Source organism: Centropristis striata, chromosome 3 (assembly GCF_030273125.1).
Source record: "Centropristis striata isolate RG_2023a ecotype Rhode Island chromosome 3, C.striata_1.0, whole genome shotgun sequence".
NCBI classification, from domain to species: Eukaryota; Metazoa; Chordata; class Actinopteri; order Perciformes; family Serranidae; genus Centropristis; species Centropristis striata.
In genome coordinates, this window is record NC_081519.1 from 25,675,518 (window position 1) to 25,694,302 (window position 18,785).

The following is an 18,785-nucleotide window of genomic DNA, read 5'->3' on the forward strand; positions in this document are numbered from 1 at the left end:
ACACAAGTTTGTCGTAGTGACACGAAATTTGGTACACACATGTATCATGGGAAGACGCGCCAAAAAGTCACAAGAAGCCATACCCAAAAATGGACAGGAAGTCGGCCATCTTCGAAGACTTTCAATAAATGAATGATAAAAGTTACACAAAATGTTCTTAGAAACATTAAAAGAATTCAGTTTATGCAACAGATATATCCTCTGTTGACCCCTTTTAGCAATCGACTCTGTGTTTACATCAAACTTAAGTTTGGAGTCAAACATGGTTCCCAAGTACTTATATGTCTCAACAATTTCAACATCATCTCCATGGATGGTGCTGGCTACTGGCTTAGGGTGACTCCTCCTGAAATCAATTACTATCTCCTTAGTTTTAGTTACATTTAAACACCAGTTGACAAAAGAAGACAGTGCACAGTCGTGGTTTGATTGGGCCCCCTGAAGAAGTGATACTAGCACAGTGTCGTCCGAGAACTTTACAAAGTAGTTGTCGTCTTGCACAGACCAACAGCTGTCTGTGTACATAATAAATAACAAAGGAGAAAGGACACAGCCCTGTGGAGAACCTGTATTTGAGGTGATGACGGAGGACATGCTGCCATTCACAAATACTCTCTGAATTCTGTCAGTTAAAAAGTTTAAGAGCAACAAAAGAATCTGATCTGGTAGATTAAAATAAGATAAAAGCCGCTCAATTAAAATATGAGGCTGCATCTTATTAAAAGCTGAGGAAAAGTCAGCAAATAAAAACCTTGCATGTGCACTGGGTTTTTCAAGGTGCTTGTACAACCTGTCTAAGATAAAAATCTTAGCGTCATCTACACTTTTCCCAGATTGATAAGCAAATTGGAGAGGATCAAGTTTGTCATCGCCATCTGCTCCAAAATTCTCATGCTTCATCAGAGTCCAGCCCTTTATACTTCTACATCATAATATTTCATAAAGCCCTACTTTACATAACTCTTCCACCAGATTAAATCCCATTGACTTTAAACTTGGTCAGTACCATCCTAAGGCCTTGGGGAACACAACTTAACACCAGGCTGGACCCTAATCACGTGTGGGAAATTTGGGACAGATTGAACAATGTATGGTCAAGTTAGCCAGTCTGATGTTAGATGGGGAGACGCCATATCTTGCCGCCATGCCACGCCCACATAGTGTGACCGTCGGTAAAGATTTAGGATTTGGGACTGATTGGACAATGTATGGTCAACTTATACAGTCTTGTGTTGTATATCGAGGTGCAATATTTAGTCGCCATGTCACGGCCACATAGTGTGAGGGTCAGTAAAGTTTTTGAGAACTTTTGTTCCCAAAGGCCTTGTGATGGCACTGACCAAGTTTGAAGTCAAGGATGTTAAATCTGTAGGAGGCTTGGATATAGAATAAAGGGCGGGGCTTTATGAAATATTGTTATTTACAAGTATTTAGGGCTGGACTCTGATGAAGCATGACAAGTTTGGATCAGATCAGACAAAGAATGGAAAAGTTATAACGATCTCGTGTTTTATGGCGAGACACCATATTTTGCCGCCATGCCACGCCCACATAGTGTGACCGCCGGTAAAGCTTTCAATAACTTTTGATCCCAAAGGCCTTGTGATGGTACTGACCAAGTTTGAAGTTGATCGGGTAAAATCTGTTGGAGGAGCTTGTTAAAGTATGCGAGCTAGAAATGGCAGAAAACGCTGAATAGTGCGATATTCAAACCAAGATGGCACACTTCCTGTTGGGTTTGAGGTATGGCCTCAAGAGGCTTTTTGGTGCGTCTCCACATGATTCATTTGTGTACCAAATTTTGTGTCTCTACGTGAAACCTACTGCTCGGGCTAGGCGTAAAACATGTGACTTCCTGTTGCCAGCGGGGGGCGCTATGACTGTGTGTCAATGTTGACATGTGGGTGTGTTCAGGGCTGGCCCCTCATCATGTGTGAGAAATTTGGGACAGATTGGACACTGTATGGTGAAGTTATCCAGTCTGGTGTTTTATGGCGAGACGCCATATTTTGGCGCCATGCCACGCCCACATATTGTGAAGGTCAGTAAAGGTGTTGATAAATTGTGTTCCCCAAAGCCTTGTGATGGTACTGACCAAGTTTGAAGTCAATGGGATTAAATCTGTTGGAGAAGTTATGTAAAGTATGCAACGTGGTCATTTTATGAAAGGGGGCGTGGATAAAGCATAAGGGGCGGGGCTTTATGAAAAAATTGTTGTAGAAGTGTTAAGGGCTGTACTCTGATGTAGCATGAGAAATTTGGAGCAGATGGGACAAAGAATGGAAAAGTTATAACGATCTCGTGTTTTATGGCGAGACGCCATATTTTGGCGCCATGCCATGGCCACATATTGTGAAGGTCAGTAAACGTGTTGATAAGTTGTGTTCCCCAAAGCCTTGTGATGGTACTGACCAAGTTTGAAGTCAATGGGATTAAATCTGTTGGAGAAGTTATGTAAAGTATGCAACGTGGTCATTTTATGAAAGGGGGCGTGGATAAAGCATAAGGGGCGGGGCTTTATGAAAAAATTGTGATGTAGAACTGTTAAGGGCTGTACTCTGATGAAGCATGTGAAATTTGGAGCAGATGGGACAAAGAATGGAGAAGTTATAACAATCTCGTGTTTTATGGTGAGACGCCACATTTTGGCGCCATGCGTCGCCCATATATTGTGAAGGTCAGTAAAGGTGTTGATAAGTTGTGTTCCCCAAAGCCTTGTGATGGTACTGACCAAGTTTGAAGTCAATGGGATTAAATCTGTTGGAGAAGTTATGTAAAGTATGCAATGTGGTCATTTTATGAAAGGGGGCGTGGATAAAGCATAAGGGGCGGGACTTTATAAAATATTATGATTTAGAAGGGTTAAGGGCTGGACTCTGATGAAGCATGACAAGTTTGGAGCAGATGGGACAAAGAATGGAGAAGTTATAACGATCTCGTGTTTTATGGCGAGACGCCACATTTTGGCGCCATGCCACGCCCACATAGTGTGACCGCCAGTAAAGCTTTCAATAACTTTTGATCCCAAAGGCCTTGTGATGGTACTGACCAAGTTTGAAGTAAACTAACCCTAGCCCTAACCCTAACCCTCACCCTAACCCCAATTAGGGTTAGGGTTAGGTTTGGGTTAGGGTTAGGGTTAGGGTTGTGGCTAACCCTAACCCTAATTAGGGTTAGTAGGGCTAGTTAGGGTTAGTAGCCCTAGCCCTAAACCTAACCCTAATTAGGGTTAGGGTTAGGGTTGTGGCTAACCCTAACCCTAATTAGGGTTAGGGTTAGGGCTAGGGTTAGTTTACTTCAAACTTGGTCAGTACCATCACAAGGCCTTTGGAATCAAAAATTATTGAAAGCTTTACCGGCGGTCACAGTATGTGGGCGTGGCATGGTGGCAAAATATGGCGTCTCGCCATAAAACACGAGATCGTTATAACTTCTCCATTCTTTGTCCCATCTGCTCCAAACTTGTCATGCTTCATCAGAGTCCAGCTCTTAACACTTCTAAGTCATAATATTTCATAAAGTCCCGCCCCTTATGCTATATCCACGCCCCCTTTCATTTAATGACCACATTTCATGTTTTAATGAACTCCTCCTACAGATTTAACCTGATTCACTTCAAAGTTGGTCAGTACCATCACAAGGCCTTTGGTATCAAAAGTTATTAAAATCTTCACCGACAGTCACACTATGTGGGCGTGGCATGGCGCCAAAATATGGCATCTCGCCATAAAACACGAGATCGTTATTACTTTTCCATTCTTTGTCACATCTGCTCCAAACTTCTCATGCTTCATCAGAGTACAGCCCTTAACACTTCTACATAACAATATTTCATAAAGCCCCGCCCCTTATGCTATATCCACGCCCCCTTTCATTTAATGACCACATTTCATATTTTAATGAACTCCTCCTACAGATTTAACCTGATTGACTTCAAAGTTGGTCAGTACCATCACAAGGCCTTTGGGATCAAAAGTTATCAAAAGCTTTATAGTGGAGCGGCTAAGTGCTCATTTTTGCCAGAATCTTTCAGTTTATGATACAAGCGTGAAAATTGGCATGAACACTCTCCATGGGTCACTTAACAAGAAAATTGTCCGAGACATTTCAAATTTTAAGATGGCAGCCATTTCTCAAGATGGCCGACACCTAAGTGGAGCAGTTAAGTGATATAATGGTTTATTTGGTGATACAAGCATAAAAATTGGCATGAGCAGTCTCTGTTGGTCACTTGACAATAACCCACCCACAGTTACTTGAAATTCCAAGATGGCGGCCATTTTTCAAGATGGCCGACACATGAGTGGAGCAGTTAAGCGATATAATGGTTTATTTTGTGATAAAAGCATACAAATTGGCATGAACAGTCTCTGTTGGTCACTTGACAATAACCCACCCACAGTTATTTGAAATTCCAAGATGGCGGCCATTTTTCAAGATGGCCGACACCTTAGTGGAGCAATCGAATGATATAATGGTTTATTTTGTGATACAAGCATAACAATTGGCATGAATAGTCTCCATGGGCCACTTAACAAGAAAATTGTCCGAGACATTTGAAATTGTAAGATGGCGGCCATTTTTCAAGATGGCCGACACCTTAGTGGCGCAATTAAATTATATAATGGTTTATTTGGTGATACAAGCATAAAAATTGGCATGAGCAGTCTCCATGGGTCACTTGACAATAAGCCACCCACAGTTACTTGGGTTGACAAAAAAACACTCTATAAACACTATTTTCAAGATGGCTGCCCCCTGGATCCTCAAAAGACCAATTTTCTCATAGAAATGTATTGGGTTTTAGATTATTCTGGAAAACAAGTTTTAACACATCATAATACAGTTGTGTTGATTTGTTGATCATAGACAGATTAGACAAGACTGAGTATCTGCACTACCAGGGCACACTGGTGATATATGACTGCTGTTAAACTCAGAGTGGGGTTCAATGTCAGCCAATTGTAAAGTTAGTCAAAGAAGAGACAACAACTCTCTGAGTAGTTTTAGTTAACCGGGTGGTGTACAGATCGTACAGGGTAAAAATGGCATTGGATGAACGATTGGACTAAGTGTAGGGTTAAGGCATGAACTTAGTTGTATCCCATACATCAAAGTGCTTATTAAAAGATGGTAAAAGGCTAAAGCCTCGGCCTCTGCCTTTGAATTTGCTGCAGACATTGCAGAAGCCATCATAACAGTTGAGAAAACAAACAGCAGGACACCAAGATCATACTGGTTATGATACCATTGCAAGAAATGTTCCATTATTTCATAAAATAAATGCTCTGCCTATCTTACGTAGTCCAACCCGACTAGATGAAGGTGATGGCATAGAAAGCACATTGACAAGAAGCAGAGCAAAATATCATTCAAGCTGTAATCTTATGTTCAACAACACACAGCTGGAAAGGGCCCAAAAGACAGCATCTACTGCTGCTAAAGACACCAAAGATACCAAAGATATCCATGTCAAGAGGTCAAGAAGATCCCAGACTTCTTATGAGGCTGGATATGTGTAGGGACAGGCATTGAACAAACATCCACAAATGCCGAGCCCGTCCGACTGGGGATGGGTTAAACAGGACAAGGAGTGGAAAGTCTTCTGGACTCCACTTCCACCTATTGCAGAGAGTTGTTGGGAGTTGACAAAATGTGGGTGCACCAAGGCTTGTACTGGAAAGTGTAAGTGCTACAGATATGGACTCAGTTGCCCCTGCTAGAACTTATTTGCTTGTTTCTTTAGCCAGTGTTATTCCTTGTTGTCCTTTGTGTTTTCAAGTGTAGGCCTATGGCTCGGCTTCCCCTCGCCACATCGGCGCATTATGTTCTATTTTGTCACCAGCATATTACTGTGACATGTTCAGTTTTTACTTTGTAACATTGCTTTCACATTTTCAGTTTAGTTCCCTAGTATGGTTTCAGATACTGTTTGTCATGGTTCTGTGTCAGCCAGAGCTGCTGTTGCCTCTGGATCTGTCATTATTGCCACTCAGTATTAACCATTGCTCAATTATTATTTTGGATCACTGTCCGTTCAGCACCACAACTGTGTTTCCCCACCCCTTAGTATTTATTTGGCATGTTTAATGGCAGTAGTAATGGTTAGTTATAAAAAAAGTAATTTACAAAAGTATTTAAAAAAGCCCTCATGGTAAGGGAGCCTGTGTACCTTGGTGAACCCGGAGAGCTACGCCGGTGGGAGGGAACTCCTGTCAGGTTTTTCCAAACTGGACAGGTCGTGCGCAAGGCGTCAGACAAAGCACAGTCAAACAACCTCTCTTGAGGAACCCAATACATTTCTATGAGAAAATTCATAATTTAAAAGGTCCACATGGCAGGGGGCAGTCATCCTGAAAAAAAAAATCGCCGCCTTGAAATTTCAAGTAGCTGTGGCTGGCTTATTGTCAAGTGACCCACAGATACTGCTCATGCCAGTTTTTATGCGTATATCACCCAATAAACCATTGTATCACTTAACTGCTCCACTAAGGTGTCGGCCATCTTGAAAAATGGCCGCCATCTTGGAATTTCAAGTAACTGTGGGTGGGTTATTGTCAAGTGACCAACAGAGACTGCTCATGCCAATTTGTATGCTTTTATCACAAAATAAACCATTATATCGCTTAACTGCTCCACTTAGGTGTCGGCCATCTTGAAAAATGGCCGCCATCTTAAAATTTTAAATGTCTCGGACAATTTTCTTGTCAAGTGACCCATGGAGAGTGTTCATGCCAATTTTCACGCTTGTATCATAAACTGAAAGATTATATCACTTAGCTGCTCCACTATTACTGACCGTCACACTATGTGAGTGGCATGGCTGCAAATTATGCCGTCTCGCCACACGAGACCATATAACTTGACCATACATTGTCCAATCTGTCCCAAATTTCTCATATGTGATGAGGGTCCAGCCCTGAACACACCCACATATCAATATTGACACTTAGTCAGAGCGCCCCCCCACTGGCAACAGGTAGTCACATGTTTTATACTTAGCCCTAGCAGTAGGCTTCACGTAGAGACACAAAATTTGGTACACACATGAATCATGTGGAGACGCACCAAAAAGCCTCTTGGACCCCTACCTCAAACCCAACTGGAAGTCTGCCATCTTTGTTTGAATATATCGCACAATTCATTGTTTTTTCCCATTTCCACCTCGCATACTTTAACGAACTCCTCCGACAGATTTCACCCCATGGACTTCAAACTTGGTCAGTATCACAAGGGCTTTGTACTTTGGGATCAAAAGTTATTGAAAGCTTTACCGACTGTCACACTATGTGGGCGTGGCATGGCAACAAAATATGGCGTCTTGCCACAAAACTACACATCCTTATAACTTTTACATACTTTGTCCCATCTGGTCCAAACGTCTCATGCTTCATCAGAGTCCAGCCCTTAACACTTCTAAATAACAATATTTCATAAAGCCCCGCCCCTTATGCTTTATCCACCCCCCCTTTCATCAAATGACCACGTTGCATACTTTACATAACTCCTCCAAGAGATTTAATCCCATTGCCTTCAAACTTGGTCAGTACCATCAAAGGGCCTTGGGGAACACAATTTATCAACACCTTTACTGACCTTCACAATATGTGGGCGTGGCATGGCGGCAAAATATGGAGTTTGCCATCTAACACCAGACTGGATAACTTCACCATACATTGTCCAATATTTCCCAAATTTCACACAAGTGATTAGGGTCCAGTCCAGAACACACCCACGTGTCAATAGTGACACACAGTCATATTATCATAAGCGTAAAACAGCGTCATTCTGTGATTTCTGCATTGTGATACAGTGTAAAGGATGGAATGACACAGCTCAAGATTCAGTTGATGTTTTTTTTTATTCAAAATATTGAACGAGTCACATCATAGAGGCACGAGTGGTGATGATGCATCACAGCAAAAACAATATACTCACAAAGAGTTAACAGCTTCAGTGTCTTTACAAAAGGCAGAGAATCGTTCAGTTCAAGCTAAATAGAGTCAGTTAAGTCTCCAACAATGAGAGAAAATAACTTTCAGATCTTTTTTTCTGTTGATGCAACAGAATATGTTGATGAAAGAACAAATTACTTCAAGACCCATCATGGGTCAATAATCTTTTACACAGTAAAAAGTCAATAAAACACCACAAAAAGGTAAAAGTGCTACAAGAAAGTAGCTGGAATAAATCACTGTATCAGTCTTTATACAGAAGACATAGGTGTGACAATTCTTAATTATATTGATAAATCAATAAGAGAAAATATAGTATTCATAGAATACAATTTCAATCAATATTTTCACAAAATTAAGATTTAACTTCTTTTAAAAACAAAAGTAAATTGTAATTTCAGTCAAATATCACCATGAGATGAATTTAAACACTTTGTTCTATTACAGAATCATTTTTCTGAACTTTTGACCAATATGGTGGTCTCAGTTTGTCTGATAGTAACTCCAGTCTGTAGGTGTCTACCACGGCCTCCAGAGGGCGCTGTTGACTGGACTCTTGTCTGTGGTGATGCTGGTCTGGACTGTGGAGCTCAGAGGAGAGAAGTCAGCCTCTCTCAGGTTGTAATTAGAGGAAGACTGCAGCTTGTTGAAGTGGTTCAGCAGTCTTCTCTGGGACTGTGTCTTTATCTGCTCTTTGGACAGGAAGTGTGTCACCTCTTGGACACACCTGGAGTAGCCCTGATTGACAGCTGCTGAGTCCACAGCTTGATTCTGCTGCTGCAGTCGTCTCAGGACACAAACTGTCATCTCCAGGATGTCTGCTTTCTCCAGCTTGGAGTCTGGCTGCTGTTTGAGGAACTCTGGACCCAGGAGAGACTTGAGCTGCTCAATGCTGTTGTTGATTCGCTCTCTGCGTAACTTCTCCACCAGAGGTTTTCTGAGCTACAGAAAGAAGAATAAAGTCATTAATAAACTTATTATGGAGTAAAGTGTTAGCATGAAAAATGACAACATATCATTGACAATGTCTAAACTTCTTGAATGTTGAATTTACCTTGTGGGTCAAAGTGAGATGCTCCTGAGAGTTGGTCATTGCTGCAGTGGTTGTAGGAGCCATGTCTGGACCTGTGTGCTGTGGAGGTCTCTGTAGAGAGAATCTGATCTCTGCTGGCTCCACCCCTCCTATTTATAGTCCCACATCTCCATATCAATGTGTGGGTCTTGGTCTGACTAGAGTTTCTCACAGTCTCAGCCAATCAGAGAGCTTGGTGGCACAATGAGGGATGTGGAGCAGCAACACGTTGAATGCTGTTATATTGCTCCAGGGACAATGGTTAGGTCTCAGGGGAACAGGTGGAGGACTTTCTGGGAAAGTGGTGACCCTGTAGAGAGAGCAGATCTGCTGCCTGATGCTGGGATCAATGACTTTGACTGAGCACACGCTCATCATACCATCACACGATCGGAGAATAACTGTAAGATTATCTTCAACATTAAAAACACCTTTGTATCTTAAGGTATAATAGCATTTGCTATTAAACCAAGTATCAGCCCTTGATAAGTTGACAGTGTTATAAAAACAACAACAGCAAGCATCATGATTTTATGTTAAAGCTATTATTATAACTAGACACCACACGTTTATTTTAAGGCAAAAAAAAAAAAACTTATTATAATTACTAATAATTACTGTGATTAGTTCATAAAAGCTTGATTCATAAATTGTGAAGACATGATAACTTTTTTGTTTAATACAGGCATGAAAATACACAAAATAATATTGCTGATATAATATCTATATATATGATGATATAATATCACAAAAAAGGGAAACAATGGACTATTAGACCAAATAATTAAATAACTAGACCAAAAGTAACTTTATTTTTATAGGATCCCTTTAGTACACACACACACACACACACACACACACACACACACACATTATGATTGAACTTTACATTTTTATATTTTACCCAACAAGTTAAGTGTATATTTGATACCATCACCTAACTTAACATCACTGTAAAACAGTGAAGTCGACTCATTGAGCTGAGAGTCCAGATGAGACAGATGTCCTTCTGTCCTGTGAGGCATTGGTCAGAAATTCCCACACACTTTGATCAGAGCAACACAAAAGCAGTGTGAATGCCTCAGTGGCGGCTGGCAGCCTCATCGGTTCAGCAAAGGGCAGAATTTGGCGGCAAAAACCATCTGGAGGAACACAATAACAGCGGCTACGCTTCTGTGTGCAAAAGAGAAAGAGGTGAATGAAAAGTTGCTTCCAGATTTACTTTATTTTAAACCACATCAGCATGCAGAAAATACTGACAGGCTGATGTTAAACTGGTATAATTTTATAATAATTCTTGATAATGATTTTGGTCATTATCAAGAACACCATTGAAAATGTCTAGATATCAGCTATTTTTGTTGTAATCATTATATTTGTCCAAACAAATGTACTTTGGTTGTACCAGGCATTAAAATGAACAAGAAATTGAAGAAAACAATGGTCTAATAATTTCTTCTATGACTGAATATAAAGAGGACATTTCAAGCTTAGACGAAAAGTGCTTTCTATTTTAAAATTTTAAGGAGTGAAAAAAACATGTAAGTGCAAAATGTATGACAGGGATGGGAAACTTAAATGCTGGAGGGGGCCACAATTTTTCGTGGACACTACCACAGGGCCACATTTAGGACCATGCAATTAACCAGATATGATGAAACTGCAATGTTAAACATGTTTACAGTGCAGTAACTTAACATATTTCATGCTCAAATGCATGTATAACAGTATAAATAGGAATACAAACGGTTTGAAGCAAATAAAACCCTTTTTTTTCCTTCAGTGCAAGAACAGCAGACCAACATTAATTGCAAGAAGTAATTTTGTGCCTTTTTTCACTGCACTTTTAAGATTTCATGCTCAAATGCATGTAGTTGTACTGAGGGTCACTTCAAGTATGTGGCCCCCGGGCCTCCAGTTGCCCATCCCTGATGTATGACATATAAGCTACAAGCTCTGACATAAACAGTTTTGAGTTGAGTTAACCCCTGCTGGAATTTTTTTGTAGAATGCAGTTTAAGGCACTTCCTGGTTTGCCTAACTGCTCAGACCTGGAGGTTTGCGCATGGTTTTCACATGAACCCCAGTCTCCTGGATTAAAATCCTTGGTGTAATATTTACTACATCCACTAGAGGGCGCTGCTAACAACACACATGAAGTGCCATTGAACGTGATCTGATGATGACCTGCTGGCCCTACCAGCCAGGCCAGGTGGAGCAGGCCTTTGGTAACTCATATTATGGGCTGATATCTGCTGATTAACACTCATTCAATAGTCTGATAACATTTTAATCAGTTGCTCTAATCACACGTCACAGGGACATTTCATTAGCGGCTGCATATTGGTAAGAGACATGCCCCTCGGTCCAAACATAAAGCAAGTCTTTACAGCCCTGCTTGTAAGGCTGACAGTTTGGCATCCATCAATGGAATAAACAAAAAGGCTTACATTGAAATAATGAGCCGATAAACAGGGGAAATTAAGTTGGCAAAAGTTAAAGAGTTTGGAGCAGAAAGAGACAGGCGGTAAATTAAATGCAAGAGGGAAAAAGGAAGAAGGAAAAGGAGAAGAAGGAGAGAAAAAGTGTGCCAAATCCCCTCGGAAAGCAGTCAGGTGCTGGTGGGGCTGAGGATGCTAATCACACTGAACTGTGACTCTGCTCTCACGGCTTTCCCACACTCTCTCCATTGACAGCGCTCCCACTCAACAATAGACATGTGCCTTGTTAAATGTTAATTCATCCCCACACAGGCAGCTCCCAGCGCTCCCCTGAGGGCGCCGCTTGTTGTTTAGACACTCTTCAATTAGGAGACGAGAGCAGGAGAAACAAACACAAATATTGTGACTGGGAATGTAATCTGGCTCACTGAATGTGTTTGGGTGCAGGATTTATAATTACATAGAGCTTTCATTTGCAAATATTTGAATAAGCAGTAAATAAAGATGCAAAAAAAAAGGTAAATAACACACTGTAATGTACTTGTAAGCAGATAAAAGGAAATTTATTAAAGTACAGTATATGTTTACAATTAAGACTTCTCCTATAAAGACTGATTTTACATAAGTACAATATTATAAGTCATTATGTGTTTATAAACCAGCCTCCACATAATTCATTGTATAAATGTATTTATCATTAAATTATTTATTATTTATAAGGAAAAATGCCACAATGTTTGTTTTATTGGTCAAATGTTTTAAAATCTATTATTTATTATCATTTTATACAATTATTTGATATTATAAATAAAAACACACTTTTTATCAACAGTCCAAGTTAAAATTATTGATATTTTTTGTTTTTTTGCACAGAATATGTGTGCATATATTTGTTATGACATTATAGATGCTAAATACCTAAATGTGCTCCAGCATGGGACTGCTGTTCTTTCCTAAAATATCATGAAATATAAAAGGAAAAAAATTGGGCAGTCTCATTATGTGCACAAAGATTAAATATAGTATAATAATAAAAACTCAATGTCATGAAAGGAAATTAAACATTTATTTGTGTGCACAAATGACTTAATTAACACTTCAAGCTGTTAGGGCTGTGATTTATTTATTTATGTTTTTAATTACTTTGTATACATGAATATGTATCACCTTATAGGGACAGAAAGCCAAAAGTAAACAAAAAGGAGGATCAGTAAGTCAACGCAACTTTTCAAAGTGTTATATTAAGTGTCATATAAAACATCACACACTGTATTTATTGTAATTATAAAAGATTGGCATTATTGTATTATTATTATATGGACCAAAAGTCATATCCCAATATATTGAGGCTGAATATTGATAAACGATATATATCCCGATACTTTTATCACAGTGAGAGCAAATGTACTGTCAAAGTCAAAGCCAAATATGACGTGTCACAAATAGTTTTATTGAAACCATTTATACAAGTCTACATAAATACTGTATAACAACAGGAGTACCTTTTATTTAAAAAAAAAAAATCAAAGCTCAATAAAGTGCACATTTAAATAAAAATGATCTTAAATAAAAATAGCCTATGAAATAAAATGGGCCAATCTTTTTCTGAAATATATATATGTATATGAGAAAAGAATAACAAACATTACAAAATAACTAAATATGACAAACCCTAGTAAGGGCAGCTTTTATATATAAAGAAAGAAAGAAAAAGAACTATATCGATAAATGTGATATGGTCTTATTCCATATCACATTCAAAAATATATCGATATATCTTTTATATTGATATATCACCCAGCCCTACTTATAATATATATGTATTATTTAAAATGTATAAAAACTTAAAAAACAAACATCTAAATGTACATATAGATTGTGAGGTTAAGTGAGTAAAAAAGGTAAACATTTAAGATTCAGCAGTAAAGGATTGCTCCCCCTCTCAGACGGCTTTGTCTGCTCCGCCTCTATTGTCCCTCTGGGGCTCTGTGAGTGAGTTTTCTCTGCTTTCCCACACTCGGTCCATTCACCGCTTCCAAGAACAAAAGAAGTGTGTCTGGTTGCACATCACATTAATTATGGAGTCAGTTTACGAGTTTTGTCTCACCGCCTCCGAATGGGAATTCCTGTCATCAAGGCCCGTCATTACCAGGCCTTTGTAAAATGTCTATGAGGACTGCAGACATGCTAAGGATTAATGAACATTCAAAAGCTTTTTCAGACCTCCTTTACATTCAGATTGTTCCTCTGCATTCCTGGCTGTTTATTTTGATGGGAACGATAACTGGCTGTCTATTCCTGAATTGATTAGGTGCTGCTTATGGAGCAATAAGACGGTGAATTTGAAGCTTATTTGTAATAGTTGCAATACTTAATTTAAAAAACAAGCTTTTTCCAGCTTTTTATGAGGAGATCTGTGTGTGAAAACTAGTAAAAATGTTCCAATGTATCCACTTATAAGCTAATAATACTGTACTGTAGGCTAAATTTCCCGGGTGTATTGGTGTGTGTTTCAGTGTATTGTGGTGTGCATGCTGTGTATTTTAACATATTTCCATGAATTTTATTACACTAAAAGCTGAACATTTTAATTATATTATGCATGTAAAACCCCAACTAGGGAAAAGAGTCGAGAAATTGCAATAATTATGAAGTTACAGTTTTTAACCTTTTGTTTTGGAAGTGAAAAATACTGGAAAAATGGCAAAAAAATAAAACAATATAAAACAAAACAAAGCAAAAATAATATAAAATAAAACAAAGCAAAATAAAATAAAATAACACAAGACCCAGTTAAAAAGAAACAAAGCAAGATGAGTAGATTTTAATGTATTTTATATTGTTTGGTTTGGTATTTTCATTTGCATAAAATAGAAATATATGCATGTAAAGTTTTAGAAAAAATGAAACTGTTACATGATCTAATTATCCATCTCCTTGGTGTGTGATGTGATGATGAGCGTGTGCTCAGTCAAAGTCATTGATCCCAGCATCAGGCAGCAGATCTGCTCTCTCTACAGGGTCACCACTTTCCCAGATTCACACAGAGCTCTGTGAGTCTGTCTCCATCCCCCCCCCCCCCCCCCCCCCCCCCCCCCAGTCCTCCACCTGTTCCCCTGAGATCTAACCATTGTCCCTCGGGGCAATAACAGCATTAAGTGTGCTGCATCCTTTATTGTCTCACCGAGTGCTCTGATTGGTTGAGACTGTGAGAAACTCTAGTCAGACCAAGACCCACACATTGATATGGAGATGTGGGACTATAAATAGGAGGGATGGAGCCAGCAGAGATCAGATTCTCTCTACAGAGACCTCCACAGCACACAGATCCAGACATGGCTCCTACAACCACTGCAGCAATGACCAACTCTCAGGAGCATCTCACTCTGACCCACAAGGTAAATTCAACATTCAAGAAGTTTAAATATTGTCAATGATATGTTGTCATTTGTCATGCTAACTCTTTACTCCAGAATAAATGTATTAATGACTTTATTCTTCTTTCTGCAGCTCAGAAAACCTCTGGTGGAGAAGTTACGCAGAGAGCGAATCAACAGCAGCATTGAGCAGCTCAAGTCTCTCCTGGGTCCAGAGTTCCTCAAACAGCAGCCAGACTCCAAGCTGGAGAAAGCAGACATCCTGGAGATGACAGTTTGTGTCCTGAGACGACTGCAGCAGCAGAATCAAGCTGTGGACTCAGCAGCTGTCAATCAGGGCTACTCCAGGTGTGTCCAAGAGGTGACACACTTCCTGTCCAAAGAGCAGATGAAGACACAGTCCCAGAGAAGACTGCTGAACCACTTCAACAAGCTGCAGTCTTCCTCTGATAACAACCTGAGAGAGGCTGACTTCTCTCCTCTGAGCTCCACAGTCCAGACCAGCATCACCACAGACAAGAGTCCAGTCAACAGCGCCCCCTGGAGGCCGTGGTAGACCCAAGGATTTGTACAAGTGATGTTTGCTGTTGGACTTTTAACTTCATCAGTCTGGTCTTGTTTTAAAGAGTCATTGTGTGTTGCTGCAATGTTTAAGTTGTATTACCTTTTGTAAAGGTCACTCTGTGTTTCTGTGATATTTGCAGACAAATAACTGTCTACTATTGTGTATTTCAAAGGTAGTCACTTATTTCCGATCCATTACTCTATGAAGTAAATATTTTTATCCCCAGTGGGAATGCCTTTAAATTGTCAATAACACTGACAATGATGTTTTTACCTTTTCTCCATTTAGGAGACAAACTTAATCATGTTAAACATGTTTTTTATGTGATGTTCACATTATGAAATGTCCTTTGTGATGTGTCTGTAAACATGTCAATCGTCTGCATTTTTAGCAGATGAATTGTGTGTATTCATTAACACCACTGTGCTGCTTTATCACTCTGTGAGTGACAGCACTCATACCTTCAATGAAGGGCTTGTTAACATGAATGTATCTCTTCAAGCCAAGTGATGCGCAATAAAACAATCACAAAAACAAAACAAAAATACTGTCTTCTCATCTTTGTATTTGCTTCTTGTGTAAATTACTGAACATAAAGCACCAGATTTTAAATTACTGCATATTTACAAATGATTTAAAACGAATGGGGCCTGTATAAATAGATAGATGACAAATGCAAAATACTAAAAAAAAAAAAATGTCTCAGTAACATCATCTTTTGGTAAAACTGACCACTCCTCATTTGGTGGGGAGTGATTATGGGTTTATATATTTGTTACAATGATTCTACATCTGGAAAATATGTCACAAACTTATAATTGACTATGAGCTGCTGGTTCAGTCGTTCAGTTTTGAGCTCGTGGTTTACATCATATCAGGCCAGCCGTTATTAATTATGATGGACAGGGGGAACAAACCTTCTAAATTGGGCCCCTCATCTACATCCACATGCACTTCTGCACATTAGGCCTTTGCATGGACCCCTGCAGGTCTTGTGCTGGGGGTAATCTGTAACCTTTGACCCCCGTGACAGCTTCTGTGCATCACAGCGTCTGTAGTCAGTGTGTCTCAGTGAGGTTTGGGACTGCAGGAGCCTTCAGAATAATTTCCCCATAGATTCACCAGGTCTCAAGAATTCAGGAGCCTGTACTTAAGTGCCACATAACACGATTTATTGATATTTGTCTCTGTGAGCTCACTTAAAGACATTTATAGAAAAGCATAATACATCAAACAACGTACAATCCTGAAAGCATAAAAAAACTAACAAATATATTGTTAAAATAATTCAGCATGAATAGATGGAATTTGGTGGAAAGTAACTTCATTTGCTGAAGTTCTGTCCATAAGTATCATTTTTAGCTACTTGTACTTTACTTTAGTATTTCCATTTTATGCCACTTTAAACTTCTACTTCACTACAGTGTGGAAGCACATATCACACTTTTTACTCCGCTGCTTTTATTTGACAGCAGCAGTTGTTGTTTGTAGATTCAGATTATTAATATAAAATATCCATCAACTAATAAATGATGATATATTACTATGAATTAAGCCTCCCTGCAGCATATAAAGCAGATTAAAGTAGCTTCACCTTTACCATCTGTAACATAACGGTACAATAGGCCAATTGGCATAATGATTGTATATATATATATATATATATATATATATATATATATATATATATGTATAAATTTACTTTTTTTCTTCTCTTTCTTTTTTTTTTACAAAAGGCTTAAAATTGAACAATTACAGTTTTAATTCTTAAATCTAATAAAGTAAATATACTACACTTGAATCCAATTAACTCTAGGTTACTGATTATTATTTATAATAATCAGAATTTGTGTTTTATTGCAGCCTATGTTTTTACTCAGAGGGAAACTTTTCTCTTTATCTGACATGTAGTTAGTGTAACTGATGTCAACTGTATGTTTTGGGGCAATTTTGTTGAGATGGTGCAATTTTTCAACCTAAGGCTATAGATGTTTTTTTTAATTGGCCACATTGAATTATTCTAAGGAACAACTTGACTGATTGTGTCACAAATATATATTCTGTCTCTTGGAGAGTGTCTCTGGCTAAAAAATGAGAGAACCTCTGACTTTTGTAAAAGATCTGAACACTTCTTCCAAGGAGGAGGAACACCAATATTTTGGAAGAAGAAATAGATAAACTAAGCTGTAGTATATGATTCAAATCATATTCATACTCATCGTTTAATAAACTCTCTTTATATAATCATCTGAATTTAACTTGTCTTTGAGCAGACAATGCTGCTCTGTTTGAAGTATTTGTCCTACTTAATTACTAAGAAAAGAATCCTCCTAAATATAACTGTCTGAGAATTTGAAATGACGTGACATGAAAATACTTAAATTTCTCACATGTTTATTTTCATGAAGTCTGCAAAAGCATCAAAACAAATATCAATCCACTTTGGATAAATTAAAACAAAACTGGTGAATAAAACAAAATATGCATACATGGCATACACAAGACAATAACGAAGACCTTTTCAGAAGAAAGGTTGGTGTTTAAAAAATAAGAAACCTTGAAACAAGGCAGTAAGATCCACTGTATGCAACCTGCAGTCACACAATATTAGCCGAGTATTTTAACAATGCTCTTTTTACTGCAGTTAATCAATATAGATTTTAAATTAAATCTTTAAAAACATCTTGGTCTTAACTAATTCCTGCTTAGTTAAACAACCATTCATCATAAAAACCCACAAATAGCAGCATAACATTTTTTTTAACAAGTCGGACTCTGTCGGTGACCTCTTGGCCTCTGAATCCACTCTTCTTCTTTCTTCCTTTGGCTTCTGTTGAAGCTAAAATAAAAACCATATCAAGGTTTTGCAGATCTGCTCTTCATAATGCAAACAATGCATTTCTCTTCACTCAACACACAGATGCAGCTGGCATCACTGAAATTCACAAATCAATCAGCTGCATTTCTTTTCAATGCAGTTTTGCTGATTTGCGAGAAGTCCGTTCCTGGTGGTGTTTAAAAGCACAGCGGAGCCAAGTCCTCCTCTTCATCAGGAAACAGACGCAGAATGTCCCTTGAATATTTGGAGTAGCCGTTGTGTGACAGCAGGGCTTTCCTCAGCGTCAGCAGGGACTTTGTTTTCTCCAGGATGTCTGCGACAGGGATCCCATTCTGCATGTGCTCTCCAATCAGAGCCTTCAGCTTCTCCACCCCGCTGGTGCATTTCCTCTCCAGCATGTTGAGTTTACACCTGAGGGAAACAAAGTCAGTTTAGTATGGAGCTCAAGGAAATAAAAACAGCTTTTTACAATAATAAAGGAGCATATTTATAAGAAATGTGGCTTTGGCTTACCTAAAGAGCTGTTCCTTCACGCT

General features: G+C 38.8%; 2 protein-coding genes across 2 annotated transcripts; one reads left to right on the forward strand and one right to left on the reverse strand.

The window, feature by feature from the left end:
- Window positions 1-7,842: 7,842 nt before the first annotated feature.
- LOC131964218 (transcription factor HES-5-like) lies at window positions 7,843-11,094 on the reverse strand. The gene is made up of 3 exons (XM_059328411.1): window positions 11,079-11,094; window positions 9,010-9,137; window positions 7,843-8,897 (listed from the first exon to the last, which is right to left on the reverse strand). Exons 1-3 carry the CDS (start codon window positions 11,092-11,094, stop codon window positions 8,475-8,477), a joined length of 567 nt encoding a protein of 188 aa, XP_059184394.1. The 3' UTR covers window positions 7,843-8,474.
- Window positions 11,095-14,743: 3,649 nt separating this feature from the next.
- On the forward strand, window positions 14,744-15,947 carry LOC131968735 (transcription factor HES-5-like). The gene is made up of 2 exons (XM_059329734.1): window positions 14,744-14,866; window positions 14,979-15,947. The coding sequence occupies exons 1-2, from the start codon at window positions 14,744-14,746 to the stop codon at window positions 15,399-15,401; spliced, it is 546 nt and encodes a 181-aa protein (XP_059185717.1). The 3' UTR covers window positions 15,402-15,947.
- Window positions 15,948-18,785: the final 2,838 nt, after the last annotated feature.

What these genes read in the sequence shown, in the direction of transcription:
- LOC131964218 (XM_059328411.1), bottom strand. An exon ending in ATCTCACTTTGACCCACAAG is followed by an intron (nt 8,898 to 9,009) that starts GTAAATTCAACA and finishes TTCTTTCTGTAG; the next exon opens with CTCAGAAAACCTCTGGTGGA.
- LOC131968735 (XM_059329734.1), top strand. Translation starts at nt 14,744, where the DNA reads ATGGAGCCAGCAGAGATCAGATTCTCTCTACAGAGACCTCCACAGCAC. An exon ending in ATCTCACTCTGACCCACAAG is followed by an intron (nt 14,867 to 14,978) that starts GTAAATTCAACA and finishes TTCTTTCTGCAG; the next exon opens with CTCAGAAAACCTCTGGTGGA.